The sequence below is a fragment of the Anser cygnoides genome, chromosome 20, assembly GCF_040182565.1.
Source record: "Anser cygnoides isolate HZ-2024a breed goose chromosome 20, Taihu_goose_T2T_genome, whole genome shotgun sequence".
NCBI lineage: Eukaryota > Metazoa > Chordata > Aves > Anseriformes > Anatidae > Anser > Anser cygnoides.
In genome coordinates, this window is record NC_089892.1 from 2183360 (window position 1) to 2205171 (window position 21812).

General features: G+C 43.2%; 3 protein-coding genes across 9 annotated transcripts in view; 2 read left to right on the top strand and 1 right to left on the bottom strand.

Annotated features, from left to right (window-relative positions):
• The window catches only part of LHX6 (LIM homeobox 6), a 26307-nt gene extending 12434 nt beyond the window's left edge, over positions 1-13873 (top strand). For 4 of the 5 annotated variants that reach the window (XM_066980637.1, XM_066980639.1, XM_066980640.1 and 1 more), the window contains one exon: positions 1082-13873. In XM_066980637.1, the coding sequence (XP_066836738.1) occupies positions 1082-1102 (21 nt within the window). In that variant the 3' untranslated portion in view covers positions 1103-13873. The remainder of the gene's footprint in view (positions 1-1081) is intronic. The other variant, XR_010826047.1, reaches the window with a different exon arrangement.
• MORN5 (MORN repeat containing 5) lies at positions 4046-19047 on the bottom strand. Of its 3 annotated transcripts, none has more exons than XM_066980642.1 (6): positions 18910-19047; positions 18648-18795; positions 18245-18356; positions 17315-17476; positions 5399-5514; positions 4046-4147 (listed from the first exon to the last, which is right to left on the bottom strand). In XM_066980642.1, the coding sequence occupies exons 1-6, from the start codon at positions 18936-18938 to the stop codon at positions 4127-4129; spliced, it is 588 nt and encodes a 195-aa protein (XP_066836743.1). In that variant the 5' UTR covers positions 18939-19047; the 3' UTR covers positions 4046-4126. The 3 variants fall into 3 exon arrangements, with proteins under 3 accessions (XP_066836743.1, XP_066836744.1, XP_066836742.1); XM_066980643.1 differs by having other exon boundaries at positions 17345-17476; positions 18869-18971; XM_066980641.1 differs by having other exon boundaries at positions 18869-18971.
• NDUFA8 (NADH:ubiquinone oxidoreductase subunit A8) lies at positions 18922-21126 on the top strand. Its single transcript, XM_048056792.2, has 4 exons — positions 18922-19131; positions 19203-19366; positions 20232-20397; positions 20877-21126. Exons 1-4 carry the CDS (start codon positions 18937-18939, stop codon positions 21012-21014), a joined length of 663 nt encoding a protein of 220 aa, XP_047912749.2. The 5' UTR covers positions 18922-18936; the 3' UTR covers positions 21015-21126.
• The last annotated feature ends 686 nt before the right edge of the window (positions 21127-21812 follow it).

Sequence of the window (21812 nt, forward strand, 5' to 3'; positions counted from 1 at the left end):
ACATGCATAGGCTCATAAGATTTTATTTAGGATCCCAATTTAAGTGACTTCATTTTGAGGAAACACTGAGCCTTTGGCAACTCTTACTGTTTTAGCTTTCATCTTTACTTTTAGAAGCTCTCAGCATCTCTTTCCAAATCTTTCTCTATTCAGTGCAGCAACCAGAGATTGTTGAGCTCTTCCAATAAATGCAAGCAGGGGCACAGCAAAGTTACTTTTTTGGTCAAAATGCTACCATTTTATCATGATATCTACAAGAAAACTGGAGAGTTTTCAGAAAATATTACTCAGTCCTGACGTTGTCCTTCAAAGAAACTCCCCAGCAGCAACTGGCTCCTGTGACTTCAGTGCAATTACTTGTGGATGTTGCAGGGCTGGGTTCTCAGGACATGGAGCTGCCCCCCAGAACCAGTTCCTTTTCCAAACAATTCCTGCCGTGCTCAGTTCTGGAAACCTAAAGCAGCATCTTTTTCCTCATATTTTTTTTTTTTAAAGGCGGTGATATCTGAGATCCTGAAAAAGCAATTGGATAGGCAACACTAAGTCTCCCCCTTCCCGTGAGGCGTGCGCCCACCTCCACTCCTCGTGGTGCCCCGGGGACGAGGGCAGATGCCGTGTTTGGGGGCAGTGAGGTGGGATGGGTAGCCTGTGGTTTGAGGGATGCTTTTGGTGATTAGCAAGTGAGGTGTATGGAGTAAGGACACCTGGTACTGCTCTGCATCTTTCTTGGTAGCTGTCGTATCACAGAGCAAACAAAATACCCACTGGCTGTGCTGCGCTGCGCAGTGCAGCTCTGCAGGCTAACAGGGAGGTGGTGACTCCCTTAGGGGGTGTGCTGCTCTGCTCCCCTTACCTCCTACTTGTGATGCCTCAGCTGCATGCTGCCTTCCCTGTGGGCTCTGGTCTGTGGGGCTCGGGGGCAAGAGTGGCTCCAGAAAGAGTTTGTCCCATGGGCAAGTCGCTGCCTTCCCTTTCGGCTGGGCACGTGTGCTGCCTGGCTGTTCCCCGAGAGCCCATTTCCGTGGTGAGGGCCGTTTGTCTCTGGAAGAAGCTAACGCTTGGTTCACGTTTCTCCCAATAGGTCATCCTCTTTCAGTACTGACTGCGCGAGCTCTTCCTCATCTGCCCACGGCGCTACCAGCACCACTGCCCCTCAGTCGCTGAAACAGCGTCCAGCCCGAGGCAACTGTTCTCAGTCATGCAGGAGAAACTCAGATCCAGCACTCTCAGTTGTTCCCATTGACCAGCATCTAACATCCACTATTATTTCTCCAGCAACACTCTGTGTATGTGTGTGTCGAGTGCAGAGTTACATTTTTCACTTGTTTCTTGTGGACTTGTAGAATGACAGTGAGTCTCTCCAAGGCAATGCCAGACACAGCCAAAATTAGTGACTCTGCTGTGCTTACGAATCCTGCTCCCCAGTCACAGGAATATGAACAGATCAGTTCACGCTGAGTCACAGGGGGTTCGATGATCACCTATGAATATAAAGAAAGGAGGAATTTACGTGGTTTGGCCTGATTCTCTTTTTGCACCAGTGAAGCAGTGTTGGTTCCCGGACGTCCCTCCTTATTTACACTTGCATGTGTGAAATCCGAAATGGGCTCTTTGGCTCAGCAACTCAATATACACACAGGACTCCTGAGCCAAAGCCACAGGTAGCTGTGGCTCCACTAAGTGGAAAACATGATGCCAGCTGGAAATAGGCAGTTTTCCTTCCTCCTCAAAGTGCTTTAGAATCACATGTCCTTTGATCACTCTGTAAGGTAAGTAAACCTTAGCGTTTTCCCCCCTCATTTTGTAGGAGGGGAAATGGAGATGTCCTGAATCGAAAGGAGCGGTGGGGGTTGGTGGCAGAGCCAGGTTTAGCACTCTGAAGGTTTTGATTGCTGACTTGTTCTCAGAGCACTGAATATCTCTCTCCTCTCACAGCCATCTGCCAAATCTTTTATTATTGTTTTTATTATTAGTCTCATTTTTTGTTAACAAGCTAGTTTATTTCCGTGGAGTCATGTTGGATCACAAATGGGTGTACCTACACAAAACTTAGACACTCCATACACTGGGACTGGGGAATCCTGAAAGGAAGCTGATTGTAAATGCGTAGAAAAGTTTTGCCCTGGTACGGACCCCAGGAGAGGGACCCAGCACCGTGCCCAGTGCTCACTGAGGGCAGCAGGGGAGGAACCCGGGAGCAGTCAGGGAAGTGCAACCGGCGGTAAGGCCGGCAGGAGCGGTCCCCGGCCGAGCGGCAGCAAGGTGACGGCGTATTCCTTTGTCTGGCAGCGTCCGATTACCTCTGCCCTTGCGTTGTTCCCCCTTCCCGGAGCATGACTGTTGCTTCTGCCACGACTGGGATGGAGGCGCAGCCCCAGCCGGCTGCTTGCAGAGGAGCAGGCGATGCGGGGCTCACCCTCAGAGGCAGTCTCACTGCAACAACAAAGGAAGTACTCGGCCCTCTGGCCCCAAATCAGGAAAAAGCCTCTGAAATGATACTTCATTGACAGTAATAACGAAAGTAAACAGCTAGCATTTGCCAGCCCTTCTCAGCTTGCACCAAGCCAAGAGCAGGCCGATAACAAAACCTCTCTCCACGTGAGCACGCGGGGTCTGTCTTGCTGCTCGGTGTCTGCACGGCATTTCCAAGAATGTGAAAGCCTACCATGAGCCACAGTTAGTGCGTGACGTGACTGAGCGGTGCCTGCGGGACAGACGACAGGAATCCATCAGTTGCATAACTTGTTTTCGGTTCAAGCCGTAGATACACGTGTTTTTCTCCTGGGGAGATCCATCTCCAGCAGCCCGTGGCGGCTGAGCCGGGCGGGTGGCACCGGGCCAGGCCCGCTGGGCGCTGGCGGCCCCGCACGGTGACCGCGGGCTGCTCAGGGACTTGTGTGAGGAGACACGGATATCTGCTGAGGTGGCCACCGAGATCTCTCGATTTGAGGAATAACCGAATACAAGCACACGCTGATACATGTTGGAACAAATACGTACATACCTCTGTGTGTGTGTACGTATATAAAGCAGGGAGGGTGATGGTAGTATTCAGACAGTTAGGCCAGTATTCTGTCTAATTGCAGCTAGCAGCTCTACCCCCAACTTAAAACAACATTTGGAAGGAGGGAGGAAATTAGGTCCGCAAAGCATTATCGTCACCTCCTGACATGCCAATAACCGCTTCCAGTGTGTGTGACCCATGACAAGGGACTCCCACCCGTGTGGCCTGGCAGGAACTACCACTCCAAAACGTCTCCGTGGGGCAGGAACAGTCACAAGCTGCTCCCGTTCCTGCCGCTTTTCTCCCTGTCTGTAGCGATGAGCGAAAGGACTGGCAGACCTTTTGTTGGCTGTGAGTGCTGCTTCCTGGCATGGGTGGCTGCGGGGTGTACGTGGCATGCTGTGTCCGCGTGAAATGGCCTTCAGATGCTGGGGGTGGTCGGCGGGGTCACCAGGGCCCCACTTTCTTCTCCATTTGTGCTCGCGCATTGGAATGATTGTTTAGTTGTGGACTTAGTGCTATAAACTAATGGGTAGCTGTCCAATTTAAGGCTGAAGGAGAGACCTCAGGCTGTAACTTGACCTGACATCCCCCAGTACTTGAGATTTCCACAACTGTTTTGTTGAGGGAGAAAACGGTCTGTTGCATTTATCTTCTGTCTCAGCGGTGCAGCGAAAGGGAGGCTATTAACTATGTATCTGCTAAATATCAGCTTAGTCACTGACCAAGAGAACCACTTGTGAAATGTACTGTATGTCAAAGTCTTTGTAGCTGATACCACGGACGGGACCACGTGCAAAGCGCAGGGTAACGCGGAGGTCTCTCCCCAGCCGCGCTGTGCTCACAGCGGCCTGCACCGCACAGACCCTGCCCGAGGGCAGCTCCCCCCGTAAGTAGCCAGGAGCAGCTTTGCTAATTCAGAAATCAGGCTCTGTTCATATTAAGCCCAAATTGTTCGCAAAAACTGGAAGCAATTCAGCTTGTGCAGTTTTAGAGCTAATTACGTGTATGGAAAATACTCAACTCTACCAAGAATGTAAGAAATTCTCTAATTTATTCAATACGTTGTTTCACAATATATTTCACACTGACTATTGCCACTGAACCAAACCTTATCTCAGGTCATTTGCATTCATCTCCTGTCTGTAGATTAAAAAAAAAGAAAGAAAGAAAGAAAGAAAAAAAGTAAAACTCATTCTCATTTTCTTCGTTTATTCAGTAATTGCCAAATAAGTCCTGGTGCAGCAATGCAGACTCCATGTATTAAACTTTTTCCAGTTGCTATTTACAAAAACTTTTGCAGACAAAATCCAGTGAAGATAGGCAGTGAAAGGCTTTTCACTCGAATTTAATAAGGTAACTAAATATGGCGAGGGTCTGAAAGTGGAATGGTTTACAATTTTATTGCCTTTTTTTTTTTTTTCTTTTGGCTCACGCTGGTTAACCCCAATGCCCTAGCTAAAGGTGCTTACACAACTTACTAGTTGGGATGGGGGAGTGGGAATCAATCCTGCACTACTATCAGTGATATATCTGTAGGATGCCAACTATAGACACATCGGTTTTATTTCATCAGCCAATCATTTTGTTGTAGCATGTTGCAATTATGCATGTCTTGGCTACAATGGTTAAAAAATTCTCTAAATGAGTGGACAGTCAAGACTAATATTTATTTTAAAAATTAAAACTAAATTGTAAGCACTTTTTTGTAAAACCAATGTCTGTTTTGTTACATACTTTTAATGTTGTGCTTTGTAAATGTCTTATTTGTGTAATAAATAAAGTTAATGCAAGTAGAAGTGCTGGCACTTACATCCAGAAAATGATGTAATTCCATTTTATTTTATTTTTAAATACTTTCTGGCTTACTAATCAAGCAGCAACCCACCCAGTTTTCCTCTTTTATTATTTTGTTAAACTCTGGCTTCAGGAGAGTTCAACAAACGTTCGTAGTAAATGGATATAATTTCCTAGTTAGCAAACCAGTCATTAAAGAATACCTCTGGTGTACATTATTACAATGATCAATCAATATCAAAGTACTGAGCAAAAAGAGAGGAAAGGAATTCACCAGGACAGCTAACTAAAATCTGGGAAAATAATGTTGATTAAGATGGATTTGAATGACTTCAACACTGAATCTGAGGCACTCTTTTTAACAAATTGTTTTCAAGCTTAATAACGTGTATATATACTACACTACACACCTCTCAGGAATATTACTGTGAGTACAGTCTGCTCTTTTTCCATGGCTTTTTCTCAGCAGGACTGATTAAATGATTATTTCCATTTTTGTTTATGCTGACAAAGATGACGAAAAGATTATATTCCTGCAGAGGGAAGGGGTGATATAAATCTGCGAGGACAAATTAGACTTATTGTGAATCAGATTACCTGCTTTGGATTATTATTGTCTAGCAAAACCCATTTTCTTGGTTTAGGTTTATGCCCAGTTTTTTCATCCTCAGCTTTCCGGCAGGTCCGAATGATCCACTCATGCTCATCATCATCTAAAAGGGAGAGAAAGAGAAGGCCAAATATCACCATTTCACACCTGCTTTTTGCATTACCAGGGTTCAGCACAAACATTTTTTCCTTTGAGGAAAAAAATATCCGTTCTTAGCCATTGGCATCTCTCAGAACACATTTTTGTTTCTTGAAAAGATTTTGTGCTGTTGTGTTGGAATGTGTCAAGGCAGGAGACACTGGATACATGGCAATGATTCTGAGTACTCAGCTGTTTGATAGGATTAACTTGGGCAGAACTGAAATTTATGCTTTTTTTGGACTTTTTATGACCATTTGCAGGAAATATGTTGAAAGTATCAGAAGTGAAGTTACACGTTTTTGAATACTATGTCTGCATTGCTTGTCAGGTTATGAAAAGCGAAGGTAATGAAAAATCTACAGTCAAAGCCTAAGTTCTTCTCTTTCAGTTTTTCTTTCGGTGATGTTTTTGAAATGTACGTTATGATCGGTATAAATAAGCTGATATAGTACTGATGGACGTGTTATAGATCATCTTCTGTGTCCCTTGTTAGTATTCATGTCTGTCATATTCTCAGAGAATAATAGCATGAAAAGAAAAAAAAAAACAACAAAGACAATGTAGGAAAAAACAACTGTCCAGCAAAGTTTGAATAGAAATTTTGTGTATGATTACAAAAAAAATAACATGGCAAATATAAGTTGTGGCTTCTTTATTCCAGGGACTTAAACAGTCTTGTCTTCAAAAACTGTTCTGCAGACTTTTCTTTTTTCACATGCTTAGGGGAAAAGTGATCTGTCTAGTAGACCAGGAAAAAACAAACTTCAAAAAGCCTTGGGTAAAATCAAGGTATTGCTTAAAACAATACCTGTATTTATTTTTGTATAAATGAAATATATTAGAGCTGCTTCTTGTGTTTACCACTCTCTTAAGAAATTCACATTATCTGCTTGTGACATGTGCTTCTCACTTGCTTCCTCCTAAATTGTAAGGTTTTGTAGCAGCCTTTATTACCTGAAAGCCCAGATGGTTACAAGAAAGATGGAGCAGAGGGAGCTGTAATCGTGGTGCTGTGAACACCACTTGGCATAGCTCATGATCCCACCTTGCACAGCTGAGAGCCCTGCTCAGTTAGGTCAAAACAGATCAAGGAGGAAGAATGCTGCTTGTAAGGAGTCAAATTTTCCTGGAAACCTTTTGACTGGGGAGTTGTACCTTTCAGTTAAAGTGACATGGTAGCATTTTAAATGTAAAGGTAGGAAGGTCCTGGGAATGCAACTGTGCTCATCTCAGAAGTGAATGGTCACAGAAGGGTATGTGACAAACTAGTTTTGATGTACAAGAGTAAGCATGTGGCTAAGTCTTATTTACTCCAGTGGGTTTTGAATCAAGTCAGCTTTGTCTCTCTTTTTTTGTTGTCGTTCCTTTTTTATTTTCTTTTTTTTTTCTTTTTCTTTTTTTTTCTTAATGCTGCCCTTCCCTATTTCTCCTTTCTGTTCAAGCGAGCTGAGTGCAGGTCTTCCCTTCTCATAAGGTGCTGCTCACGAGGAGCTCTATTGGCATCCTGGTAAAAGCAGGCTAGAGTGAGGTCTGTGCCAAAGCATTCATCCCTTGTCTAAATGGCAGCACTTGTCTGACACCCTTGACAAACGGTAGTCAGAAAGGTCTGTGAATCTCAGGAGGTTTTTCCTAGGAGCCACTTCCCCTGTCTGGTCTTTGCCTGCAGCCACTGGTCTCTAGTCAACGTGGCTGCTTGTGCCGGCTGACCATGCCCCAGTGACCGTGCATGGGGTAGGGAACACCCTTGGACTGCAGTTGTTCCAACAGCCCAGGCTGTAGGCTTGCCTTAGTGACTGTAAAACAGTTACCATTTTGACAGAGTACCTAAGTACTGGTCTTTCTCTGTGTCACTGATGTGATACCTCTTTCACCCTCTGTGTTATTTACTTTGAATCAATAGCTCTGTAACAATACACCCCATTTATGGCACATTTCTTTTTCAGGCATAAACTAGGAGAAAATAAATGCTGGAAAATAAGCTAAAAAGAAAATTAAAAAGATAAGCAGAGAATCTTGCTTAAAGACCACACAATCCTTACGCAGGCAGAGATTCCATTGAGGGCTGCAGCAGGAATGCAAATGTGGTCCTTAAGCTTTTTTAAAAACAACATCAAAGCCATAATCAATGTGCTGGCTTTTGTTCTATGCACTAGGTGTTCCGGCTCTGTAATGATGTGATCACGTGAGCCTAGGCTATGACAGACGTTGTCCAGTCCGGGTATCTCTGCGGTTTTAGCTGGGATCTCCCTGACTAAGAAAAATAGTTTAATCTGAGCTTGTAATAATTGCAAGGAAATGAAACTTTGCCTATTTCCATCACAGTGAAGGAATAAACAAACTCTACACATGCTACACGTCAGCACTATCTAGCTCATATTTGGGTAATGATATAATTGTCTCACCAAGTACTAATCAGTTCACCTTCCTAGTGAGAAATGTGTTGTAGTTACATCAGCATCAGGGCTATAGGCACTAAGAAAGGCAGATGCTACACTTGGCTTTGTATCACGGATTTCCACCACATCCTTGCTTTGCCTAGGTTGTTTCCTTCTGCACTCTATACTCTCGTGATCTCCTAGGAAAGCACACAAGGCAGATTGTGGTAGGGCTTTTAGCCTCCACAAACCAGTCTCAAAACATCTCGGTTCATGCAGCAATCTGAGCCCAGGCAAATTAAATTCATGTTCATAAACACTGCTTAACTCGCATATAGTTTAATCAGCTGCAAAAACTGAATGAGCTATATGAATTTCAACTTTATATGTGAAAATGAATAATAGATGTAATGACTTAATATTGAAAAAAATAATCTGAAGCAAATCCCAGAGCTGCCATCCAACCCAAGCCCACTGCACAACTGCTCCTTGGGCTAGGTAAGGGGAAATGAAAGCTTTGATCCAGCATAGCTAGAAGAACCACAAAACCAGACATCAGAATGGCTCCAGGGCTAGCTATGTGAGAAGAGGCAGAGAAATATTAGAATGTAAAGAGTTAAGCTATGGTAAAACATACTTTTGCTACACTAAAGAAGACTGGTTGATAATTACTGTAGTTTTAGGGCTATTTGAATCAGTGCAGCTGCAACCTCTTCAGTAGTAACCCCTGAAACAAGACAAACTGGGTTTATTGTACTGAACAAGTCTTAAAGCTCCTCCCTGATTGTTAGTAATTGGCAGCAATGGACTTAACAGCCTCTTGACTACCCTTTTTACACTCTACCTGACTGTGCAGCTAACAATTTAAATCACAGATGCCGATCCTTCTTTGTGGCAGCTGCTTGTTAACTACACGTTCCTCTTTTTCTGTCACTGGCTGCTTCCATAACCCTGCAACACCAGGGTTAGATTGGAGAATCACATTTCATCAATATTTAAAATGGAATTAAACCTTGAAGTTTGATTAATGCTACCAGATAGTGAGTTGTAATTACTATTTTGCAAATTGCGATTGTTTGAATATGTTAATATGATTGTCTAAGCACATCTTCACCTTCAGAAGTAATTTTCCCTTTAAAAAAGATTTGAAAAAAATACAAACTCTTTAATCAGTGGTAAATTATCACCCTGTGCACAATTAGGTAGTATGGGGTTCTTCACGTTGTGCGCTGAATTTTGTGTCAGCATTTTTATCTTTACAAGTTTATCCATTTTTTTAAGATTTTCCTCAGTAGAATATACAGTCATGGAGCAGACTTTGCTGAAACAGGACTAATCTTTACGTTTGAAGGTAAAGAAAACAGGTTTGGCTAAAAATTTTATTGCAGTCTAGTGTCTCCCTGTTCAGTTAGTAAACAGTAACAAGTTATTTACTCAAAAGTTAGTGAAATATAATGATCATTATCATGACATACAACTGAAATCTTCAAAGAGAGAGATATTGAGTTAGATCTTAACGGATGAGCTGCTAGAATATATGTAAGTATTGATTGATTCTTGTGAATTATTTCCTTATGCCTCAACCAAAAAAAAAAAAATCAGTTTTCTACAACCCACAAAATATATTTTGAATATTGTGAGCCACATCCTCAGCCAGCCCAAACTGAGACAGCTCCTCTTTAATTTATATGATTAATTCAAGCTGTTTTCATTAAGCAGGCCCAAAGCATATGGGGCCAACCCTGCTAGCCACCTGCACAACCCATCCCCAGAACACCATCTTTCCCCAGTGGATGATTGCCTTGGGGTGGAAATCCTAGTGATCTGCTGTTAGATGCTGCCTATGTGGTCAGCAGGTCAGCTGGGACAGAGAATTTTTAGGCAACTTAGACCCAATTAAGCCTGTTGGTCCTACTGTGTTTCCGTAAGTAGCCACTTTTGTATTAGTTCTTCTTAACTACTACTTTGCAAGTTTCTTCTTTGTTCTGAGCGGCTTTAGGGGAAGCTGCAAATAGCAGCAAAATTCAAGCAGTGTCTGTCAGAAATGCTGTTAGGTGTGTTCCAAGGTGAGCTCAAACTGCATCCCCCTCAAAACAGTGGATTTAAGCTCAATGTTTCTGCAAAATGAAACCACTTGCTTAATTTCCAATGTTCAGCTAATAGTGGCAGAAGAGACTTCCCCAACTACACACTCCATTTTCTCTCTCAAGGGGGATTAGAAACAGCTGAAAATTCAGGGTGGGCTTGCTTCAGGGTGCTTCCAAAGGATGGCTTGAAAATACACTGTAATTTAGGTGCATTTAGTCTTTCTATATTAAATGCATATTGCAAAGTTTAGAATGGTTTTCTCCTAGCTATCGCATTTCTGTATTGCTTCTGGAAACCTCAGCTGTGAGAGATTTCTTGGGACTCTTCGTGCTTAGGTGTCTGCCGTGATGCAGAGTGCAGACTGCCAGCAAAGAGCACTGTTGTCTGCAGGCTTCAGGATTTGCCCTCTACCTAGTGCTTTCTCAGGAAGCCACCCAGAGGTGCACAGGAGGATGCACTGCATTGAAACTAGAACGCTTAGGGGCTCACCCAGGGAAAAAGCTATACTGTTCACCTGAAGAGCCTTCCACACGCTCTGGTCTGACTGCGTTAGGCCTTCATACTGCACTTTGCAGCTGCATGTGGTTCTGGTGTCTTAAAGGCTTTATCTACAGCGGAGGCTCGATGTGCTACCCCTGCTGCACTCCAAAAATTCAGATCCTTGGCTCCTTCCTCTGCCCAATGGTGAGCTGGGACCAGGCGTGAGTGTGCATCGTCCCTTTGTTCTCTCTTGCTGCTATTCAAAGCCGTGTGAGCCAGGAGGGAAGTAGCTGTGCCCTGATACATCCCTCCATCGGGACAATCGGAGGCTCACAACTCCAGCACACCCCTGTAGCTGTGCAGGCACGGCCGTGTGTCAGAGCAGCTTTCCATGAACACGGTTTGTCAGAGCGGGTGTTTACAGTAGACAATCCTTGAACTAGAGCTGAGTTTCCTCTCTGTTTGTAGAGGGCCAGGCACACACAGAACATTGTAAACAACAATATCAGTTAATTCTTTCACATGCCTGACTCCTCCCATCACCCGCAGTGCAGTTTATCATGTTCTTCCACTGCACAATTACAATCATATGTGATAGCATCTCAGCCATGGATTCTGCCTGCCTGGCACACCCCTTTCATTTCCACTGCCCCTCTGGGTCCCTAGCACCACTTTCCTTACTGTGCCTGACCTCACCAACATCAAGGCTGGCAAGAAAATGGAAAACATGTTTTCAATTAACCTTTGCTTCCACCCACAAATTCTCACCCTTCCATTTACATTTAATTACTGTAATTCCAAAATGGCCCAAAAATGAACTTTCCATGTCTTGTAAAACTTGTTTGCGCATGAACTGTATAGCTGACTATAAGTGCCTATAAGAATTGTGTATAACCTGTCTAATGGATTCACAATGGGATGGCTAGCACACAAACAAAGTTGTTTTTCTTGGCATACCACTATTCGGAGCTGAAAGTTTCACAGTTTTCAAAACGATAAGTATTTTAAGACCAGGAAACCACAAGGAACAACATATTTGCAAAAGCTATAGCTACTGAAATGCCTGTAATGACTTGTATCATGATGCATATATTAATATTACTGTTGCTGGTTATAGTGTTAAATATAAATCATGTTGTTTAATAATCTATTTTACTGAATGGAGGATATTTTTTATTAAAACACATAAACCAAATTTAATATAAAAATATTTTCTTGGTTACACAAACGAGGGGTCTCCAACTATGCCTGTCACCTGAATAGACTTTGATACTGAGAAGGACATAAGTATGCATTTTGCAATGGCATTCAAAATGTGCCTGATCTTAATGCATTTCTATATAAAAAGAAAGGAAAAGAGCAGACAAAGGGTAGGAGAATCAGTCCAACATTAGAAAAGGTGTTTAGGGTAGAATAATAAAAGATACTTCTCTTAGGAGTTGGGATCTTCTTTTTAAGCGGACTCGATTTCCTTCTGCCATCTTCTCTTCAACATTCATTCTCTTGTCATGCCCATTCAGCTGTCTCCAGCACGATATGTGCTAATGTTCTGCCTCTCTGCCTCCTAACATTTGAGTCCTCAACTAATTTATTTGTTGAGCACTGTGGATTATTTAGGTCCAAAGCTCTCATATCGGGCCAAAAGCTACCTATCTAAAAAAAAATAGCAGGAAATAGGCAAGAGACACTTGGAGATCCAGATGAAAGTGTTAGGATAAAATTTCTAACCTTCCTCTTAGTGTAATATTTTTCAAGGCTTCTGACTATCACAGAAGTAATGAGTCTGGAAAGCAAGTACCAGAAAAGTGCGGTTTTATAGGAATGTGGGCAGAAAAGCTATCCTAGGACTAACTGCAAGGGAAAAAAAGTATATGGGAGATGGAGGAGACAAGACCAAAAGGTGAATTTGTATGGATTTGCGTAGAACCTTGAGGGTAAAAAAACAAGCTGAGTGCAGTGGCAGAGAGACAAAATACTTCTTGCAAAGGTATTTTGGAGGAATTTGTATAAAACAGGCCAGAAAGGTGGGTCAGCAGTAGTCAGAGGAGAACAAGAGAAGGACAAGAGCTTCAGCTGTTGGAAGAAAAGCAAAGGGCTTCTGACTTTCACATGTTTGACTGGTGTAAATGGAGAGTAGTATTGGCTCTCTATTTTATAAAACCCTTTTTTCAGAAATAAGTTTGCTAGCCAAAGTAAAGAGAAAAAGATCAATGGAGTGCAATAAATGGCATTTATCATAAAAATACATGAAATTTACAATTCAGTTAACTTGTCAAATGTTAAAAAATCAGCAAACAATAGACACAATTTGTTTTGTTCAGAGCCCAGAGGTAGAGACCAAATTCTCTAAATTAATTTCTGCAAAAGCTGTTTTTTTTTTTTTTTTTTTTTCAAACAGGTCTGGATCCTATTCGTTGTAGAATATACTGATTACCAACTATTTTTAAGAGCTTTACACAAACATTATTTCTTTTGTTGTGTGAAATGCAGAATCAGCCATCTGGCAAATGCCCCAGAGCTAAAATCTTTTACATGACATATAATTCAAAATGATTAAATATACAACAGAAAATAGCTATAGCATTGCACTTAAAATAGCATGAACTTTTACTGCCGATCAAAACTGATTTCTTTAGCTTAACAAGTATCCAAAGAACAATTATTTGAAGAGCTTTTAAGAGTTTCAATATGTAGGAACTAAACCTCATCTAAATTCAGTATCTTAAGTCAAATAAAAAAGAAACAAATGTACAAAAGATTAAATGGTCCTGTGTTATAAGTAGACATTTAAATCTATGGGAAGCTAAATTCATTCGAACAAAAATACTATATTCCCTGTGTATGTGTATTGCTGAGGCTTTCCTCTCCACTGCTAAGGGCATCTGCCAAAACAACTCTTACATTCTTAGGCAATGACTAGGGACTAGCCTGGAATCAGACTGTTCATCCACTCCCTCCATCATCAGAATGGGCAATTTCAAAGAAGAACAGGGAATAAAGCTCAGTGCATGATCCCTTAGTGCAGTCAATCTTTTTTTTTCCCTTCCTTTCTTTTTTTTTTTTTTTTTTTTTATCCCCTGCACCACAGTCAACTTTAACTTAAACTTGCTGTCTTCTCTCCAGAAATACTCCAGGCCTGAAAAATTGCCAGGTCCTCATCCCACACCCAATTCTCCAGTAGTTTATGAGAAAGAGCACGCAAACATCTGCATGTATTTGGGGTACATGAGGGTAGGTACAGAAATATTACCCTGCGTAATTATTGAGTGGTTATGGCTCTGTTTCTGCACTACATTTTTCAGACAAGTCAAAGTCTACTTTTCTCAGAAAGCACTTGGTGCAAGTCACTTCTGAGCTTTAAGACAAAAAAAAAAATAAGTCTAAATGTAGATTTATCTCATGGATTTACATACTTGGATAAACCTGAAATGGATTAATAGATCTCTGCTGACTTTCAAAAAAATTGCTTCTAAATTCTTTCAGACCAAGCATGAGAACCTTCATCCCAAGGTAATGATGTGAGGAAACTCTAAGGCCATGATTACTAAGACTTAGAATTAAAATGTGTTCTCAAACTTGCCTGTGGAGTTGGGTCAGCCTCAAAACCAAGGAACCTCGGTTGTCCTAAAACCAGTCGTCTTAAAACTAGAATAAAATTATATTCTTTAGTCTTGACCTTTTCAGGTTATAATGATTCCTGAAGCAGCATGACTTTCCCTGCTGCTTTTTATAAGACTTTCAGGCCTGTAGAAATCCTAAACTGATTGCTGGCTGGTTTGGGACTGCAGCAACACCAAAACCACTCTTCCTAATAGGTACTTGCCTTGGTTTTCTGGGCCTAATCCTGCTCTTAGTTACATGTATATTAATTCAGATACCTTACTGAGTTTAAAGTGTAAAGTCTGACTCTGGGTCTTCCTGTTCTCGATCTTATATGAAGAGATGCACATATTTCAGGTAACATTGACTGCAGTATAGAAAGCTACCCTATGCACCATATTCATACTAATTAAGCCTAAAAATGGAACATGAAAATAGAAGCACAAATATTATCATGCTTTTGCTCTTTGTAGTATGATTTATACTATTTAACCCAGTATCAGGGTAGGTGCAGGAGAAACATCAATTTTTATCAGACGTATCTTTGCTTTTCATCAGAAGAAATGTGACTCAGGCAATCTCCTATCGTCCTTTCCTCAGTAGAACAAGATTTCTATTTCTGACAGTATTTTCTCTTTGAAAGTTATGGGACTGTCCAATATTTGTGGGTCCTAAAATCTGAATCATTTCTCTTCTTGTACCTCCCTGCTTTGAATTAAACATAACGTCACATATTTCCTACTTTTCACTGAAAAAACGGGAAATCTTCCCATCTTTCTATTGACCGAACTCGGTTACAAAGATGCCAGGAGTCCAATTTTTTTGAGGGGGCGATACTCTGAGTGAAACAGGAGGCTTGTCCCAGAGCCTATTCAAAATAAACAACGTATCTTCTTACAAATGAGTATTCCTATTCTTATTTATGTGTCCAATTTTGCGTACTTCACGATACAAGAAAAAAAAAAAGAAAAGATTGAAGAACACATGAGGAATCAAGAGAAATTTGAGCATCCCCAAGGAAACGGAGGTTTAGGGATGGAGTAATAACTGCAGGATTGCAATGAGAATTTGGAAAACTTTGCTAGATAAAAAGTATAACAAAACTGTTGCTGTCATTTCGGTCCCTGGACCTGATTATATTTTCATGATGGGCCTTTGCACTGCTTTAACAGTAAGAGCTTTAAGTAAATGAGGATCAGACCTCCATGCTAGTGAAATGCAAAGCTTGCCAAATTTAACAGGAGTCTCTACGGTACTCTACAAACACTCATCCTGACAAAGAAGCGGTGGAAGCAAACTCAGTAATTTCAAATGGAGTCTATTTGTTTCTCTTCTGGAATGATACCTGGATGCTGCCAATTTGGCAGGAAAGCCAGTGCCAAGGCAGTATGCTTCCTTGCCCTGTTTCCCCAACAGCCAAGAAACAATCAGCAATTGCTTCATAATAGGGCCAGGGTGAAAGGTGAGAACTGGAGTATTCTTAAAGCCTGCTTCCAGACCTGAGGAAGATAGTGTCATTTTGGTAAACCTGTCAAGCTGTTGTAAGAACTTCCTGAATGCTTCCTACCATCTGCTTTTGATGCTTTCAAGATTTGGCTGGAAGCCTGGAGGTTTTCCTGCTCCTTCCTGCCCAACCTATAATGGAGTAATTCTGGATCTGTTCCCTGTCATTCCAGCCTCTTCCTCAGTTTCTTCTGCTTACAGCTGGGGTTTTTAATTTTTTTTTTTTTTAAACTGCAGTGGCCTTGTGCCCTGAATCATCTCTCCTGGGGCAGTAAGAGTTCCTCTGATGTTGAACAAGTGCCGGGTTTTTCAATTGTGTTCATGTTCTTAAGAGGAAGGGTCTGGCCTACATGACACATTCCTTCTTCACGCTCACATCAACAAGTTTAACTGTGTGTACACGGTTCTCAATGGAATGGTCACACAAAGCACACCTCCAACAACTGTGTCAGGCTGCATGCTGTGCTGGTCTGGTCGGTGAATATTGATTGATATGATTTGTAGAGTTTGAGATAAATGTCATCAAGGACAATGAGTTCAAAGAACAGATTAAAAAACAATAAATTGAATTCCAAGGCGTTCCCTCCTGTACTAATCTGTGTAGGTTCCTGTGTTTTTGGAAAGCATGTTGCTTATCTTCCTCATCAGTAGGCCCACTGCATTCCAGTATTTTGGATCAATGCCATTTGTAATAATCTAGATCAGTTTTTATTCAACGTTTATAAAACAGGCCATGTATCATAGGGTATATTTTATAGCAGATGGTATCTCCAATTCATTTTAGCCCCCCCCTTCACTTCCCTCCTCCAATATCACAGTGCATGCTTATAAAAGCTCTTGAAAGTAGAGCTGAGCATATTTTTTTTTCAACAAATAGTAAATTTGCTGAAAAATAGTTTCCAAGCAACCAAACGGTTAAACTGTGGCACACTGAAACTGAAATGTTCTGTCTTCTAGAAATACCACGTCTTCCAATTTGGACGTTTGGGGAAGAAAAAAAAAGTGGGTGGTTACCTTGAAAAGCATTTTCATCTAAAAATAATAATAATAATAATCTGCACTTAAAAAAAGTGATAGGTTAAATAATCAGAACACAGAGCATTTGCTTCAGGTCATATTACATTTTTGAATTATCCCTGTGTCAACCATTTAGGGATCTTCTGTGTGTATTTAATTTGAAAAGTTTCTCTTTTGGCTTGATGAGAACTAATTTTCCTCAAGGTTTGTTAATTTGGGGACTGATCCACAAGACCTAATATTTGCCAGATTCTACTCAAAACACAGCTCTAGAAGGTGCCAAGAAAGTTTCCTATTCAGCAAGGTATTTAAACATAGCCCGAAGACCCATTTAAATAAAGTGGACTGTTCTAACATTTAAAGATAAGTGCATGCTTAAGCTCTTTGCTGATCGCAACAGAGTTTATTAGTTTTCAGGGTCAATGATGTACATCTTAGTACAGTTCCTTTGCTTGAGATTGTAATGGAAGGGATTGAAGATTTTCCTGAGATTAAGATACTCAATGGTAATAAACTTTATGTATTACTTCATTGTAATTTTGCAAAATATGATTTGTACAACTCTGGGGATACATAAATAGCTGATAAAATTAAAACCTAAGAAATATTTTAGCTCAGTGATAACAGAACCCAGTCATGGACTTTTAAAAAACTTCAGCTTTAATCATACATCGTAGAAGATATGACAAATACACTTACTGAAATTTACCTTGCAGAAGTTAATCATACCTGCGTTTCTCAGAAACCTCAGTTTGTAGTCAATGACAATTCTGGTTTCAGGGTTATAGAATCCATCACCACAGTCGTAACATCCTGCTGGGATTTTTCTAGGAGGATCTAGATTTGTAAGCTGAGAAATGCCTGAATTAAAAAGAACAACAACAAAGGATTTGCTTTGTTTTGCTTTTTTTCTGTACTCATGCTTTTGTCTAGACAAATAACAAATGTTACATCGCCATGGCATTTGCTATAAAAACAATATAATTGGTTTACAATAAATTTTATAAAACATTTTTTCAATTTTGCAGATGTAGAAAATGAAAGTGGCGGAATTATGCACAAAACTTATGGGGTAAAAATACATCACTTTGATTTCCTCAAAGTCCTGTGACTCAGACCACTCAGCCAACATTACAAATATGAGTCCAAACTACAGAACGGGGCCAGGAGAGTCTTGCTGGCCTCACAGAACTACTACATGTCATCCCTAAAATATTCTATTTATAAAGAGTATGTTATGTATTATGTTACATGTTTCACTCACTTGTTACTTGCAAATCTTTTCACGTTTTAACTACGGGAAAATATGTTTCTAAAGTCTTTTGCAGAAATATAGACTAGACATACACGTTCATCGTGGTTTCTGCTAAAAAGCTATGCGGGGTAGGTGCGTTCAAACTTTATTTGGTGTTTGGTGCTTGGGTGTTAACTGCTTCTGTTCAATGTGTCTATATTGAAGGCATGTGGTTAATGTAGGGGAAAGTGGAATCCATTCATCGGGGTTTGGCGAGGCGCTGGTAAGGCCGAAAGTGACCGCACGCTCTGGCTGCACATCGCTCAGTGGATGGTCCTGGAGCAGAGCCGTGAGCTTGGCTCCTTCCTCGGGACCACAGATACGGTTACCGGTACCTGCGGGCTTGAGGCCGGAGCAGATTTCTGTGTAAAACCTCCTGTCGTAGCCGTCGCAGTAATGCCATTTCTCGTCCTCGTACTCGAGCCCATCTGCGAAAGTGTATTTCCCCTGCGAACACAAGCGGGGAGTCATGGCTGGGGGGGGGGGGGGGGGGGGGGGGGGGGGCAGAACAAACTGGGGGGGGGACAGAACAAACGGGGAGGACATAGGAGGAGCTAGGGGGGACAGGACAAACGGGGGGGGGGGACACGAGAGGAGCCGGGGGGGGGGGCAGAACAAACGGGGGACACACGGGATGAACCGGGGGTGGGGCACCGGACGAGCTGGGGGACAGGGAACCAGCGCCAGCGCTCCGCACCCGCCCACCAGCCCCGGGGATCCCGTCCCCACCACCGGTACCTCGGCGGGCACCCCGCGGTGCCAGACCGCCTGGTATCTGCCGCCGCCGGGGAAGAGCAGCACGCCCTCGCCGTGAAACAGCCCGTCCTTCAGCTCGCCCCGGTACTCGGTGCCGGTGGGCAGCGTGTAAGAGCCCCGGCCCTCCATCCTGCCGGGGCACACGGGGCTGTCAGTGAGGGCAGCCCCCCCTCAGCACCCCGTCCCCGCCCCGCCGCCCCCACCTGCCGCGCACGGTGCCCCCGCAGCACCGCCCGCCCGTCACCTCCATGGCGGCGCCTCCGCTGTCGCCATGGCGACGCCGCCGCCGCCGGGGCGGCCCCGAGCCCCGCCCCCCGCGCACGCGCCCTGCCCCGCTCCCCTCCCTCCCGCCCCGCCGCCGCGCGTGCGCGGTGCCGGGCGGGCGCTGAGGGGAGCTCAAGGAGACGGCGCCGCCATGGCGGGCGGCCCGGGGCTGCCCTCGCTGGACGAGCTCGAGGTGCCCGAGGTGAGTGAGCGGCCCCGCGGGGCGGCCCCCGGCCCCCGCCCGGCCCCCATTGCCGCTCTGTCCCGCTGCAGGTGAGAGTCAGCTCGGCCGTGCTGAAGGCCGCGGCCCACCACTACGGCTCGCAGTGCGACCGGCCCAACAAGGAGTTCATGCTGTGCCGCTGGGAGGAGAAGGACCCGCGGCGCTGCCTGCGCGAGGGCCGCCAGGTCAACCAGTGCGCCCTCGAGTTCTTCAGGTGAGCCGCCCTGCCGCCGCCTGCGGGGGTCTCGCTCCCGCAGCCCGGCTCCTGGAGGTATGACCGGTGCCCTTGAGGAGGGGCGCAGTCGCCGAAGAAAAGGTTGTGCTCTTATTTTATTACTTGCGTGGGTGAACCTCGGCTTGTCCTTTCACTCAGAGCTCCGTGGGCTTAGCTGCAGGGTGAGCGGCTCCAGGGGCTTGTCAGGTTAGCAGAGGAAGGCCCTCGGGGGTTATAGGCTCGCTGCTTCTGCACCTTGCAGCTGTGTTATGGGATGTTGGAAACGAGCATAAATTTTACTTTGTCCTCGGTTTTGTATGTATGCTGTTATAGAAACTTAGGTAGGTTTGAAATCGATGTCTTGTGACAAAAACATAGGTCATGGTATGTGTTGGTATCTTACCTTGCTGGTAAAGGGCTGTGTTAATTAGCTCAAAGTTTGTCCTCCTCCAGTGCAGCAGCCAGTCAGTAATGAAAAACCTCTGTCCTAAGTGTGTCTTCTCAAGTTCAAGATTTCCAATTAATTTGGAAGTATTAGAGCACTGTGTAACATGCACTATGTTACCTAGCAAAGCAAACACCCAATACAGGGGAGCCACGTACATCTGTGTAGGAAGAATACCTTCTACGTACTGGTGAAGTTGTCGCTATCCCGACTTGTAGCTACAGTGCTACAAACTGCAGGGACGTTGGTACTAAGTTCTGTTTAATGGTGCTTTAAAGACTGACTTCTGAAGATTCTAAGTGTTCCTGAGAACAACAACTACAAAAACATTTTAGCACAAGTTGAGGCTTGAATGAGCAATAGAGAAAACATGAAAACTACAATGGTTGCTAAACGTTTTCTTTCTGTGTTGTCTTGCAGGAAGATTAAGACGCACTGTGCAGAGCCATTTACTGAATACTGGACATGCATTGACTATACCAACTTGCAAGAGCTTCGTAGATGCCGAAAGCAGCAGGCAGTATTTGATAACTGTGTGCTAGAGAAGTTGGGTTGGGTGAGACCTGAGCTGGGAGACCTCTCTAAGGTAACTTCCTATCTTTTGGATTGGATAGCCAGGTTCTTCTTTCCTTATGTGCGTTTTTCCAGACCGGGTCTCAAACTTCCCACACCTAGAAGGTGATGTATGATCTCAACACTGGAAAACTGTGGATTTTACTAAATGCAGGACTCTTGTAGCATTCTCTAGAGTTGGGAGTGCATGCATTGCTTTCCTGGAAGACCTGCACTTTTCTCGCACAACTCCAGTTACTCTTTTTGCTTTTCCTAATGCAGAGACTTTTCCTTCAGGAGTGAGGCTCACATGTTTGTAGAACTACAACGTAGCTATGAATAAAGTACCCCTCCTCTCTGTTTATTTAAAGTACTCTGCAGATAGGAGCTCTCATCAGATCAGTGATGTATCCCTAGTGTGGTTTGGTGGTACTTATATTAAATTCTGACTTAATCTAGCTTTTCTGTTAAATGCCGTGAGAAGTTGTATCATTCCTTTCTTTTTCTTTCCAGGTCACAAAAGTGAAGACGGACCGACCTATCCCTGAGAATGTCTATCATTCTAGGCCTAGACCAGAGCCAAATCCACCCATTGAAGGAGAGCTGAAGCCTTCTCCATATGGCAGTAGGCTCTTTTTCTGGTCCTGGTAAAGTGGGCAGACTGTCCTGTAATTAAAATGCAAAGATACATTGCTCTCGAATGTAAATTGTTCAGTACACGTTGGGTATAACTTTAAATGTAATGATTAAAAAAAAAAAGTTACATGGCTTAGTAGATTTCTTTAAACGTATCTTTTAGCGACTATGATGTGAGTATCTCCCTGTTTTGTGCTATGGTCTCTGCAGTCCTATAGCCTTTGGGACCATCTTAACACAGTGATGTCAGTTGCCCGACGGTGGCTGCCAGGCTTGTCTGAGAGGCTTATGAATATAGCCTGAGTCTTTGGCCACTGTTTTAAACAATCGAAATGGTGTGAGGCTTTATTTGCTTATTGAGATCCCTGTCGCTTGCATCAAGCAAGCTTTAAGCACAAATGAGTCATCCATGTCTTCCCTTACAAGCTTGCAACCAGTAATGGTGCATTTTTTCCAAGAGACTACTTCTGTATAGATTTTTACCTAAAACCTGTCTTGGAGCAAGACCTTAGTCTGGGTGGTTTTGGGTAGATATGAGGTCAGTACTGTTTTTGACATACAGATCCTTATTGTAATGACCAGCTACTTCTCCCGCAGACAGGTTAGCTGCTTCCATTGGTTTTTAATGGGGAACATAAGCTACTTCCCCAGCAAAATCACAGTAAACTTTCAACTCCTTTAAGATGATCTTTTAAAGGATTGCATTGTTCTGTTGAGCAGTGTGAGAAGGTCGCTCATTTGCTGACTGAAGGGCCTGACATGAGCGGCTTGGGGCAGATCCTTCCTGTAGTCTCACCGTGATTCTTCCTGATG

What these genes read in the sequence shown, in the direction of transcription:
- MORN5 (XM_066980641.1), bottom strand. Translation starts at nt 18,915, where the DNA reads ATGGAGGTGACGGGCGGGCGGTGCTGCGGGGGCACCGTGCGCGGCAG. An exon ending in GGGGGCACCGTGCGCGGCAG is followed by an intron (nt 18,796 to 18,868) that starts GTGGGGGCGGCG and finishes GTGCCCCGGCAG; the next exon opens with GATGGAGGGCCGGGGCTCTT. An exon ending in ACCGCGGGGTGCCCGCCGAG is followed by an intron (nt 18,357 to 18,647) that starts GTACCGGTGGTG and finishes TTGTGTTCGCAG; the next exon opens with GGGAAATACACTTTCGCAGA.
- NDUFA8 (XM_048056792.2), top strand. Translation starts at nt 18,937, where the DNA reads ATGGCGACGCCGCCGCCGCCGGGGCGGCCCCGAGCCCCGCCCCCCGCG. An exon ending in TGCGCCCTCGAGTTCTTCAG is followed by an intron (nt 19,367 to 20,231) that starts GTGAGCCGCCCT and finishes GTTGTCTTGCAG; the next exon opens with GAAGATTAAGACGCACTGTG. An exon ending in AGCTGGGAGACCTCTCTAAG is followed by an intron (nt 20,398 to 20,876) that starts GTAACTTCCTAT and finishes TTTTCTTTCCAG; the next exon opens with GTCACAAAAGTGAAGACGGA.